This window comes from Hypanus sabinus, chromosome 3, assembly GCF_030144855.1.
Source record: "Hypanus sabinus isolate sHypSab1 chromosome 3, sHypSab1.hap1, whole genome shotgun sequence".
Taxonomy (NCBI): domain Eukaryota; kingdom Metazoa; phylum Chordata; class Chondrichthyes; order Myliobatiformes; family Dasyatidae; genus Hypanus; species Hypanus sabinus.
In genome coordinates this window covers 145115150-145129235 of record NC_082708.1, presented here as the reverse complement: position 1 = coordinate 145129235, position 14086 = coordinate 145115150, and the positions used below count along the sequence as shown (strand labels likewise).

The 14086-nt window shown below is 40.2% G+C and overlaps 1 protein-coding gene across 2 annotated transcripts in view; it reads left to right on the top strand.

Annotated features, from left to right (window-relative positions):
• adamtsl7 (ADAMTS-like 7) overlaps positions 1-14086 on the top strand; it is a 501077-nt gene that overhangs the window by 115079 nt on the left and 371912 nt on the right. For both annotated transcript variants that reach the window (XM_059965295.1, XM_059965294.1), the window contains one exon: positions 8462-8598. In XM_059965295.1, coding sequence (XP_059821278.1) covers positions 8462-8598 — 137 coding nt within the window. The remainder of the gene's footprint in view (positions 1-8461; positions 8599-14086) is intronic.

Below are 14086 nucleotides of genomic sequence, written 5' to 3'. Positions count from 1 at the left end.
AGAATATTACTCTTTTGATCTTGGCCAGATTTCTACTGAGTTCATAAATCAAACACTGTTTGTACTGTGCAGAACTTTTTCTACAACGTTCCCTTTGCAATTCACAGAGCCTTATAATGAATTCAGATAGTTTTATTAATAGACGAAGTTCTGCAACTTACTTGTGTTGTTAGTGGAAGTTACACAGGAAGCAGCATGTGTGGAAAGAATGTTGGATATTGGTACCCCAACTAATCCATACCAAGCAAATGGAAATATTCTCAATCTCTGCACCAAGGTCCTCACTGGCAAAACCCTCTGGAGTTTTATCACCTGTTGAAGGTCTCGCTTTGAGAAATGGTTGATCTTATTCTAGTTAAATATTAACTATGAACACCCATATTGGTTTAGACTCCCATAATTCGACTAACAGTTCACTTGTGGTAACTTCCTTCATTGGGTTAATGCTCATTTGTGTCGACATCCCAGCAATCAACTACATTTGCAAAGTAGTTTAATTAGGTCTCACTGCTTGCATCTCATTTAAGATGTGATTATTTCAGCCAAAATTGGAGCTGTGTGCATTTACAATTAATTGTTTACACCTTGCTAAAGAATGATTTCATTACTGATGAGAATTTGCTAACTGAAACAAGCAAGAAGGGAGTTCTCAAATGGAATTAACCTTTTTTTTTCCAAACTTTGTCAACGCCAGCATGTTCTGAACTCTGAGGGCTATTTGTTAAAGCTACATAGTAATTAGAATCAAGAGGAGTGTGTGACTGATTATGGACACAAGACATTATATTGATGCTAGAAGCCTTGAGTAACACACACAAATTGTTGGAGGAACTCAGCTGGTCAGGCAGCATTTATGGAGGAAAATGAACAGATGACATTTTGAGCAGAGAGAAGGGCCTTAGCCCAAAATGTCTTGAGCTTTTATTTACAATAAACAGCAATGTTTGTACTTGATAGTTCCAACCTTGAGTCATCAAGTCATACAGCATCGGAAAAGCCCCATGTGGTATGACTATGTTTCTCTAACTCGCAAAAATTTCTATCCCTCCCCTCTCTCCTTTTCCATTCATCATTCTGGCTCCCTTCTTACCCCTTCTCTTCTCCTCACCTGCCTATCATTCTCCTCTAGTGCCCCTCCTCTCCTTTCTTACATGGTCCCATCACCTTTCACATCAGATTCATACCTCAGTCCTTTACCTTTTGTACCTATCACCTCGCCGCTTCTCATTTTAACCCACTCCCCCACCCATCCATCTCCCCCTATCATCTGCTGGCTTGTAATCCTTCCCCTCCCCACCTTTGTATACCGGCTTCTTTGCCCATCATTTTCAGTCCCATTGAAGGATGTTGGTCCAAATCTTTGCCTGTTTATTCCTCCCCATAGATGCTGTCTGATCAGGTGAGTTCTTCAGCATTTTTGTGTGTGTTGCTAAGGGAAGTAGCGATTTGGTTCATCTGGTTCAGGCTGACCTAGATCTCTATTCTATTCAGGTCCTTCTAAATCAGCGGTTCCAACCATTTTTATGCCATGGAGCCTTACAATTAGTGGAGGAGTCCATGAACTGCAGGTTTGGAACCCCTGCTTCTAAATGTTTCCTATCAAAATGTTTCCTATCAAAGTGCCTTTTAGATGTTAGTAAATGTTCCTACCTGTGTCCTCATTCATGTCTTTCTATTAACATCTCCTCTAGGTAGATCAGCTTTGAGTAACAAGTTTTGTCCACCTCACCCAGCCAACAACACACCACATGTAACCTGGCCTCCACCATATTACAGATGTTCCTTCTTTCCACCACCTCCCTTCTCTGCAATTTAAAACATATTTGATTTCTACTTTTTTCTAATTCTGATGAAAGGTCATCAGCTTGAAATTTAACACAGTTTCTCTCTCCACAACACACACAAAATTCTAGAGGAACTGAGCAAGTCAAGTAGCATTAATGGAAGAGAATAATCAGTCATCAATTTGGGCTGAGATCCTTCATTATCACTGGAAAAGAAGGGGGCAGAAGCCAGAATATAGAAGTGGGGGTGGGGGGGAAGGATAGAAGCTGGCAGGTGAGGCAGAAGATGTGTGGGGCTGGGGGTGTGGGAAGGAGGATTAAGTTAGAGGCTAGGAGTCAGTGAAAGAATTATAGAGTTAAAGAAGAAGGAAACTGATAGGAGTGGACAGTGGATGATGGAAGAATGGGAAGGAGGAGTGGAACCAGAAGGAAGTGATGGGTAGATGAGGAAAAGAGAAGAGTGTGTTAGAGAGTAACCAGAATGGAGAATGAAATAAGGGAGAAGGGGTAGAGGGGGTAATTACTAGAAGTTGAAGAAATTGATATTCATGCCATTAGATTGGAAGTGACTCAAGTGGAATATGAGCTCTTGATTCTCCAAACTGAGCTTGCTTTCCTCATAGCGGTAGTGGAGGTCAGGTTCAGATGTGTCAGAAGTCAAATTGAAATGACTGGCCACTGGGGGATCCTCCCCTTTGTGGCAGATGGGGTGAAGGTGCTTGATGAAAATGTGCCCCAATCTGCTTAAGATTTCACCAGTGTAGAAGAGGCAACACCAGGAGCATTAGCTACAATATCTATCCCTATCAGACTTGCAGGTGAAATGTCACCTTTCCTGGAAGGACTGCTTGGGGCTCTGAATGGTGGTGAGGGAAGTGATGTAGGGGCAGGTGTTGCTCTTGTCGTGCTTGCAGGCATAAATGCTGAGTGGGAGAGATCAGTGGGGAGGACAAGTAGACAAGGAAGTCACATAGAGAGCGATTCCCTATGGAAAGCGGAAAGGGTGAGCGAAGGAAGGATGTGTTTAGTGGTAAGATCCTCTAGGTGATGGTGGCAGTTACAGAGAACGGTGTGCTGGATAATCTGAGATGTTTAAGAATGGAAAGCCTCATCCTGAGAGCAAATGCAGCAGAGATGGAGGAACTAAGAAGGGAACAGCATTTTTACAAGTGTCACGCAAGGGAAGAGGTATAGTCAAGATATCTATGAGAGTCAGGAGGTTTGTAAAAGATGTCAGTAGGTAATGTGCCTCGAGAGATGGAGACAGAAATATCAAGTAAATGGACAGAGGTCTCAGAGATTGGCCAAGTAACTTTGATGTTAGAGTGGAGGCTGGAGGCAAGATTAATAGAATTAACAAACTCAGCATGTGTGCAGGAAGCAGCACCAATGCAGTTGTCATTGCAGTGGAGAAAGAGCTGGGGAATGTTACAAGTATAAGCTTGATACATGGACTTTTCCGTGTAGTTGAAGAAAAGGCTGGCATATCTGGGACACATGCAAGAGCCCATATTTACACATTTACTTTGTCAAAAGTAGGAGGGCCCAAAAGAGAAATTGTTGGGCCCAAAAACCAGTTCCACCAGTCAAAGGAGGGTGGTGATGGTATGTGTTATTCAAGGTTTCCAGCATCTGTAGAATCTCTTGAGTTTGATTTCGATCTCTGCCAATGCTATTTCACTTTGAAGTATGTATACATTATACAACCTTGAGATTCATCTCCTTACAGGCAGCCACGAAACAGGGAAACCTAAAAGAACCCATAAAAAGAAATGCTTAGTATCTGCAGCATAATCATCCTGTGAACAGAGATGCAGATGGTGACACCTCCATTGGAAAGGGTCAACCATGGATGTTGTGGCCTTGCTGTCTAGATTCACAAGACTGGGCAGTACACTATGGAGAGCAAGCAAGCTGTTGCCCATGTAGCAAACTCCCCCTCTCCATGTATCTGATGAACTCAAAGGAACTTTAGGGACTGATACAGTTTGATACCAGCAGCATCACATGAGTTGCCAGTTAACACTGAACTCAGCATAGGAACTCCACACCTTGTGGACTCCTGCTCTGGAATTTCCCCTCTTGATTTACTCTTGAAGCCGTCCGCATGACTGGATATAGCCACAAGGCAGTGAGGTTTGAGATTAACGATTTCCTTCTCCTAGAGGAGCTGACGAGCCTCATCTGCCCGGTGCTAGTAACCCACCTTTACCCTTTCCCCTGTCAGTAGAAATGGTTCATCTGGGCTTAGTAACTAAGCCACACATGAAAGCCTAGTGCTGGTTGTCAGAAGCTATTTGAGGTGGATTTAATAGGTAGTGGGAGCTTGTCCTCATTACCACTCCCGGCTATAACGACCTTAAGGAACCACAGATCATTCATAAAAATTGTTAATTAGCAAAATAATCTCTGAGAACTTAATGTTTTTGATGTAAATTAATATTTATAGGCACAAAACAGTGGTTATTACAGGAAGTGAAGGTTACATTCTAAAACGACATTTAGAACCATTGGTTGGGTTTTCTTGTAGATATATGCTGGTTAGCAGAGTTTCTGAGTTTTTACAGTTTGTTAGATGAGTGACTATGGTGAATCACTATCCTTCATTTATATTTGTTTAAGTGACCTCACTTTTGACAGTAACACTATATGCTGTGCTTGAGTTTCAGTTCACTCCCTGCTGTATGTGAGTGACTATCTGAACTGCTTTCTCTCTTTCTTCTCATTTAATACTGTCCATGACATTTATGTATCTGCTGGTGGCAGGCCAGTACAGCTGCCTAAATTAACTCTGCTAAACACATACACAAAAGTCCCTTTTTTAAGTTTTCTGTGTAAAACTTACTTAAGTAAGACTCCATAAAACAATATAATCTTCATACTAATAAAGAAAAAGGTCAATCTACGATCTGCCAGTGTAACAAACCATCTGCTTATCAACAGGAGTGCCAAAACTAATATTTTCCTATCTCTATTTCGGCTTTCTTGTATTTGATTTTAACCAGTCAGAATAATACCTCCAGATTCAAGCCAAACCATACTTTGGTGAGTCATACTGCAAGGTTTCAACACAAAACATTTACATTGTTTGTTGTGTGGACTCTAGCATCAACAGTTTCTTGTGTTTCCATATTCTTGTTAGCTTATATTAGTTTCAGAAGAATCAGAGCAGCAATGCCTCGGACAAGGGTGGGGCAGAAGTGTATTCTGATCAGCACTCCAAGTGAATTTAAATTGTTATTGGAGTTTGTTGCTTCCTGGCATTAATATGTTGATGAATATCAATGAACTGAGGAAGCTGGGCTCAAGTCAGTTGTTATATTTTCATCTAACTCAAGTGTACAACATCTACTTTGTTGGAAGGTAGAGGAAACAAGCATGAAGTGGTTGTTGGAGACAGGAGACCAGACCAGACAAAGAGAATGGTCCTTTTGGAATACTAAAAGAGAGGCAAGGAAATAGTGGTGTCTGGTGTGGAATATCACTGAAAACAGTAAACTTTGCAAAGAATGATCTTTTGGATGCAGAGACTGGCAAGGTGGAAAGTAAGGACTCTGTCTTTGCTCTGTCCTGGAGGGAAAGAACCGATCTCAGAGTAGTGTTCAAAGTAAATTTTATTATCAAAGTGTGTAAGTGTGTGTGTGTATGTATGTGTATATATATATATATATATATATATATATATATATATATATATACACACACACACACACATACATAGGGCGAGTGAAGTTATTCTCTGATTTAAGAGCCTAATGGTTGTGAGAGTTGAGGTCCTTTCAAGGGTTCTATGACAGAGAAGGAGTCGTAGTTCAGGAAGAAGGGACACATTTCTTTGAACCATCTGCCTGGAACCTTGTGTAAGCTGCCCATGCACAACAGATAATATGAAAGAACTCAGAGTGAAATGGTGCCCTTGCAGGAGGCAGAATGGGAGGAAATGCAGTCAAGGTAGCTGTGTGTGAGCTATTCTGTTCCCAACATGAGTGGTACAGCACCCTGTCAGATGGAACCAAAATGCTGGGGGGTAAAGAGACCTCGGCTTCATGTTGTCAAAGTCAAGGTGGCTTGTGGTCTCCTTGTTTACCATCCATTTATTCACACTCACCTTAAAATAGGGGTTTTAGAATTAGATAGAAAATATCTTGAAGCATTTTGCTGACACAGGTAGTCACTGAGTGATAGTTATTTTGAAGTGCAATGGTTTGATTACAGTTTTTGCCCCACATCAATTCTTCAGCAATGCTCCTCTCACTGGTGAAGAAAATTATTCATTCAGGACCCCACCTACTTCCTCTGACTCCAGTTACATTTCCTCTTTTATCCCTGATCAGTCCTACCCTCACACTAATCACCCTCCTGTTGTGTAGAATGCCTTTCTGTCATTCTGCTTGCCAAGGCCTTCTCATGTCCTCTTCTTGCTTGGCTAAGTCTCTTTTTAAGCTCTGTCCTAGCTACATAACTTTCAAGAGCACTGTCTGATCTTTTCTTCCTGAATCCTAACTATGTTTCCTTCTTCCTCTTGACTAAATGTTCATTCTCTCTTGTTAACCATAATTATTTCATCCTCCTATCTTTTCCTTGGGACAAACCTATCCATAATTTAGGGCACAAGTCTTCTCTAAATACTTTCACATTTCCCTGAGGACATTTTTTCACAATTTACGCTCCGAAGTTCCTGCCTAATAGCATCATACTTAGCCCTCCACTAATTAAATACTTTCCCATAACATCTGCCCCTCTTCCTGTCCAAGGCTATCAGAGAGTTGTGGTCACAGTCTCCAAAGTCACAAGTGCTCACACATCTAGAAGTCTTATCACGCGACCATGATTAGTACCAGATCCAGTATGACCTCTCCTCTAGTCTGTCCACATCTTGTTTTAGGAACCCTTCCTGAATACACCCAACAAAGTTTGCTCCATAGCCATGCATGACAATAATCCTGTTAGATTTACATATTTCCAAGATCAGTCTACTGATCTGCTCCACATCACCCCTGTTACTATTGGTAGGGGTGGGTGGAGGTGAGCTTATAGAATACCCCCCTTAGTGTGTTTTCTCCTCCTGGTTTCTGACTCCCACCCACAATGGCTCAGTAGAGGGTCCCTCCATGACATCCTCACTTTCTGTAGCTGCAATGCCACTCTCCCACCTATTTTACCTCCCGGAACATCCAGCAGCCATTCCTGCCCTTGTGATAGCCAAGTGACTATAATGGCCACAACATCATAGTTCTGTGTACTGATCAATGTTTCAAGTTCACTACCATTGTTCCTGATACTCACATGAAAGTAAACAAATTTGAACTCATGCACTGCCTCTCCTTCCTTCCAGTCTCTCTGGACATTGCATCTACCCATACATCAGCTGCTCCATCATTTGTCCTATCATTCTGGTTCCTATCCTCCTGCTGACCTAATTTAAACCCTCCCCAAGTTCAGAAAGATTTGCTTTAGTGTACCAACTTCAGGCCTTGAGATACTTCAAAGCTTTTTAGAATCATTTGTTATCTTTCAAAGATATTGAAACTGTGCAGAAAATACATCAGCACAGATATATCTTGTTTAGATGTGGAGACTAAACCAATCTGTGTTTACTGATGGTGGATCAGAGGTAGATTTGTCCTGGACATCAAGCCAACTCCCTTGCTTTTAAAGTAGTGCTGCTTTCATTGCAGAGTAATACTCCCATAGTGCTACCATGAATTAATGACCTCTGCTCATATTTCAAGATTAGTTTTTGAATCCCCATCATCCAGAAATGTATAGTGCAATGTTTTCCTCAGAAACTGTACCTTGTTCATCTCTGATATCTACAGAACACTTTGATTATCAATACACTGAGAATTCCCCCTTGTGTATAATATTGTGCCCTATTGATTAAATTTTTTATGCCCTTTCTCACAATGTTTGATAAAATGTCAAGTATATTTAGAGTACCGACTATGCTTTTAGTATTTAACTATTTTTTGATTCTTTACCATTTTTGAAGTTTTACTGATTTAAGAACATGCCTAAATAGTAATGTCTGTTGCTGGTAGTGTATTGGTGTCAGCACCAGATTTCAGGGCAAATGGTCCTGGGTTCAAATCTGGCTGGTTCCTTGCACACTTCCCATCCATGCTGGGTTGTAAATTGAGCTCGCAGCTCACCCTTGTAAAACGGACAAACGCTAAAGAAATGGCAAGTTGCCGCCTGATGTGCCAAACAAGGTGCAGGGAGGAGCTTTATCTTTTTCTTTTAACCTTTTAACAATAGTCTTAGCATATTCTTTAAAATTTAAATGCCACTGATATTAAAATAATCACAAAATCTTTGACAATTCTGACCACCAGTAATCCTAGATGTAGCTTAGCTAGCTGTCAATGTACTTCTGAGTTCAGGAATCACACTTTGGTGGGAAGGTATTCCTTACAGTTGTAGCTATAGTTAAGTGTGTGCAGGAGTACAGGCAGCTTGTAGCTCACCTGGGAGTGTCAGCGTGAACCACCTGCAAGCCAGATGTAACCAGCAAGGTGTAAGGCAGTGCTGCATCAATTAGCACTGTGCTGCATTTTCACATGATTTCTGTTAACATTGCATTCTCCAGAAACTATGGCCCTTAATAAATGGCTCAGTTAAAACATTCAGTGCTTTTCCAATCTCATTTTTGAACATTTGCCTTTTGTTGTCTTCAGTTACAGATGACCAAAAATGTGAGCTGAACTGTAAAGCCATTGGGTACAAATTCTACATACGCCATGCCCCTCAAGTCATTGATGGAACACCTTGTGAACCCGGTTCTTCGAACGTTTGTGTCAGTGGACAGTGCAAGGTAAGTCTGGAGTTGAATTCTGCTTTTCTATCTGCATGGGTTTTATCGCTCAGGAATTTAAATTATTATTTTCAAAATTCCCTACACCTATTCTGCAGTGTAACTCTGGCACAAACTTGAATGACACAAACATAGACGCGACACAATTCCATTGCCCTCAATGCAATGGTAGGCTTGAGGGACACTCCAGAAATTCCCATGTTTATTGTAGTGAATGCAGAAGCATTTAGTGAATGCAGAACTATTTCATCCAGCCTCACAAACCAGCCTCACAAAATCAACTAATGTAGAAAGATCCTGAGCAATGAAGAATGGCCAATTTCTGCAATGCTCATCCAGAAGAAATTTTGAGAGCAAAATTGTGAAGATATTCTCAAGACACTTATGTTTAATGAAATGTGGACTGCTGAGGGCAGCTAAATTTCTAAGTGTATTTGCTTTGTGTTGTTGATATTTTTCTCCACTAGCTGTGTTAAACAAGATAGAAGAATTATTTATGACAAGCCAATATTTTAATCATATCTTAGAGTTTATTCTATTATTGACAATGTTCTGAAATTTACAGTTAGTAAAAATGAAAGAAAATAGTTTATATGTATTTTCAGCTCAATTTTAATAGATTCTCAATTATTATTCATTTCGCTTTTGATACATTCTTGCAAATAGAAACATAATGCTTTTACTTGTACTTCCAAATGCATATAAATAAAATTTTGATCTAGATCACTACTAAATAGTAAAAGTAAATAGCAGATGCTGTTTTAAGTTTGCACCTAAACACTTTCCGCAAAATATGTTCTGTGGCCTGAAAATTTAAAGATGAGTATTATTTTATTGCATAGATCTATTTTGATTATCAGTAAGCAAAAAAAGATTATTTATGAAATTGCAATGTAAACTCAATGTGATTCTGTTGCCTGAATATGTTGCATAGAAATTGAACAATAAATATTTGAGATTCATCATCAATGAAAGATTTAGGAAGTGGATAGAATTGCTGCACGTGCTGACAAGGGTCAGCTACCTTAATCACAAACACCCCATGTGTAGAATTAAATGCTACAGAACAACAAGGCACAGGTAACTGCAAGTGCTATCCAACAGGTAGATTAACATTTGTTGTCAATAAGGTGAGTGCCTAATTTTTGCAATTCTGAAATGATTCATTAAGTCACATTAATATACAACAAATTGCAGATTCAAACCTTCTAAAATCCTAAATTTGGTATATTAAAGTATATTTCATTCAATATAAAGTTTGTCTTATGATTTTTAATTTTGTCTTGGATTTTTATGACTACTCATTTATTTTGGCAATCTATGTAATGCCTCACATCTGAATTTGAAGCTTAAGGTAAGAAGTTTGTACGGTCTCCCTGTTTCCTGCAGGTGCTTCAGTTTCCTTCCACAGTCCAAAGGCGTACCAGTGCTTAGGGTAATTGGTCATTGTAAATTGTCTCATAATTAGGCTAGCGTTAAATCAGAGGTTGCTGGGAGGTGTGGCTCAAAGGGCCAGAGGGTCTATTCCTCATTATATCTCAATAAATAAATCAGTTGGTTAATTATGTTTGCTGCTAATTGTTATTGCTAAACTTGCAGCATTTCAGTTCGTTGAACTATGGCACATTAGGGCGGATTCTGCAGTCCAAGACTCCGCTGATGGAAGTTTTCTTTGCTGGCAGCATGTCTCAGGACGTTGGAGAGACTCTGTCTGCATTTTCTGTTGTTTTACCGTCTACCACTCTCCATTGGGAATGCCAGATCATAAATAGCTGTGCTGGTTTTGAATCTGCATCAGTCATTGACAGGGTGCAACAATAACAGAAAAAGCTGGAAATACTCAGCGGGTTGGACAGCACCTATGGGAAGTGAAACAGAATCTTGAAAGGGGACAAATGAAGCTTGTAAATCTGCAGGGAGGTTGGGGGAGGAGATGTTTCTGATGGGGGAAAACTGGTGTGACCTGGTGTAAACAGTATGAGTGACTGAATAGGAGCAGTCAACAGGTGAGAATAAACCGTACACAAAAGCACTTGGACAAGAAATGTGGGAATTGTGACATGCAGAGTGGGAGAACCTGCCGGGGGCGGGGGGGGGGGGGGTCGGTTGGTAAATTCCTTCAACCCAGAAAGTAAAAAAGAAAGAAGCTGAGTTAGTTTCACCAATGTGTCAAGAAGTTGTTACCTTAAGTTGTAAAATTCAATGTTGAATTCAGAAAGCTGCAGGGTGCCCAGGTGGAATGAGAGGGAAGTTTGCACGCTGAGTCAGTACAGACCATTAGGTCAGACTGCAAAGAGGAAGCAAAGTGGCAGACGGCAGGATTCACTAGGTTTCCCCTGCAGACTGAGCACAGGTGCTCCCCAAAGCAAATACTCAATCCATGTTTTGTTTCTCCAGTGTAGAGGAGATCATATTGTGAACATCCAGTGCAATGCACCCAATTGGAAAAATGCATGAGAACCCTTGCTACCATTGGCTCTCTGGAGGCTGGGAAGGAAAGAACTGAAAGGACGAACACCGCGTTACTGCTGGTTGCAAGAAGTGCCCAAAGAATGGGATTCATTGGTGGGAATGGAAAACTGAACCAGGGAACGATGAAGGCAATGGCCCCTGGAAAATGCTAACACAATGTCCTTGAATTTGTTGTTGTGCACAGGAGAAATCGAATGCTGAATGATCACTCTGTCAAGCACCTGCATTCATTTTGCTGGGTAACCCTTAGAACCCTTTTGACAGTCTCTCTTTTCTCCAGCCCACTCCCTCTTTTACCTCTGGCCTCCTGTACTGCCAAATATAAACTTGAGAAGCAACACTACATATTCTATCTAGACAAGTTGGAGACTTCTGCAGTCATTAATGAATTCTACAACTTCAGGGAACTTGATTTCTTGATCTGTAACCATTATCTATCTGTGATATTTGCCCAGTTTGTTTTTTCTTCTCTTGGGAATTGCTTGCCAGTTCTTCCCAATCTGCATTTCACAACTCCCATGTATTTATACATGAGACCGTTTGTCTACGTTCTCACTCTCTGTTTGCTGCCATTCACTCACTGACTGTTTGCAGTTAGCGACATGGGCTCTCTAGTTTTTACCCTATCAGAGGCACCTCTTCTCCACTTTCCCTGCATCTTTACAGACTACTTTTTCACTGCCTTTCAGTTCTGAGGAACAATCTCAAACTTGAAATGTTAATTCCATTTCTCTTTCCACAAGTGCTGCTTGATTTTCAGAGTATTTTGAAAATTTTCTGTTTTTATTTTAGACTTCCAGCATGTGCAATTTTGTTTTGACTTTCATGTTTTGGGTACATCTCTCAATGTCTTCAAGTTTGTTGATGACACACTATGCTATCACCGATTTATTTAAGCAAGGAACTTGGCACTTCAAACTGGCCTTGCTCTCCTTGAATAATTTATTGCCCTCCAGCTCTCCATTACTAGTATATTGTACTTTTGGTGCTAGAGTGTTGCCCAGCATAAGTTTCACGTGCTGTGTCACTCTGCAAAGTAGAACATTCTTCAAACTTTTGGATGTTTCTTGAAATGTTTGTTTCACAATTTCTCAAAATTCCTGGCTTTGAATGTAATTCTAGGAATAGAATGCCTGTGGACACCAATAACACGAGAATTTTAGCTGAGTTTCTCTTGCTTCTCCGTGGTACTCTCGTGAAATTCTCTGTCCTGAGTAAAAGCCGGAATGTGTGTGTGGAGATATGTGGACGTGAATATGAACGGTCAAAGCCATGAATGTAGGTAATCAGTTAAGAGAGACTCGAAAATTCCAGTGCTGAGTTATAGTTCAATGCAAGGGAATTGCTGTTCCAGGATCCATAAACATTCCCGAGAGGAATTGAATCAGAAGTTTTATATACTTGCCCTGGAAATCACTGGTCCACGACTCACAAATTGAAGGAAGGGCTTTCATAATGGATATTGGAGACCTTGATGTCGTGCATTAGATACACACTGAAGTTTTGCAAAAATGGTGGGGAAGACTATCAACTGATAAACTGTTCATCTACTTGCTCCATCAAGCACTTCTTTCCCTCATGAGGGAGTCTACAACTCCCTCATGGGCTTCATCAGGTACCTCGGAATTCACAACCAAGACTGCCTAAAAAAGAGCTATTTTACCATAAGCTTAATAGAAGTGTTCCTTTGGGGTAGCAAGGCCATGTCTTTGGGAGTTTGGAAAGGATCCTCAACAATATGAACCTCAGAGAATTATCCTAAAAAGAATGAGATTTTCAAACATGGCATGTTTTTTCACAGTTAGCTCTTTGATAAAGATTATAACCTATCAAGAGCATTGGATAGGTAGTTGAAAAGAATATGCTGAAAGGCTTGATTTATTTAACGTAATAAAATTTTGGACTCAGTTAATAGCATTTGGCAACGTGTAGTATATAGCACTACAGGATCTGATTCGCTATTATTTAGCATGCTTGACTATCTGGAGCATTATAGTGTTGGTCTTTTGAGGTATTTGGCACAATAAATTGTGGCGTTTTTAGCGCTGCACTGTGCCTGGTATTATTTAGCACAATGCATTTGGCCTAAATGCATATTATTTTACATTTTGAATGTTTAACTCTTGATCTTAAATTTGTATTTTATTCACTTTAAATCTCTGGTGTGCTGGGCCTCATGTTTAATTTATATTACCATGGAAATGGTCTCTCTCTCTGTTTATGTAGCTATATTTTGTTTCTATCTGAAACGAGTAATTTAAAGTTTAAAGTTTAAAGTTTTCTGATTCATTCACCTGCTCTGTTTACAACTGCAGTCAACAGTTACAGCAGGAACCATATTGTATATCTGCATTTGAGGGCAGGGTAAGGTAGGTCCCCTGTGTAAATGGGTAAGGTAACCCTTTATTTCTATGTTCAGCAGTGTGACCTCATGTAGAATTTGTGTACATATTGCCCTGAATAATGGAAGCAAGGGAACCAGCAATGGAAGTGCAGTTCATCCTAGCTCACCATATTAACTTCAAGCCACAGTTTCCTTTCTTCTCTGGTGATATCCTTTCTGTGGTGAACAGTTCATTGAAAGCTTTCAGAGGAGGGTATTTCTGTTGGTAGCTAACATTCTGCTGGATTGACACCTAGGTGTTCTCAGTCCATCCTGCAACAAAAGTTTGGAAGTATTTACCATACCAGCTTTACATTATTGTACAGGTTCAACCCATCTTAGTACGGATGTGCCGAGAATCCAATGACTTGAGATACTATTATTTTGACCAGTTTAAGCTTTCTGTAATTTCTGCAAAACTGAATATTTATTTTGTCCCGAAAATCATAACCTAATTTGCAGGCAGAATGTTACCATAAGCTGCATCATGCCTCTGTCATTCACTTTCTGATAAATATCATCTGTAACATAATGAATTTTATGCCTTGCTGTTCCAGTTAACTTACTGGATTACTATATCATCATCTCAATCAAAGATCAGTGACATGAGTTCAAAATCCAGCATAGTAACTT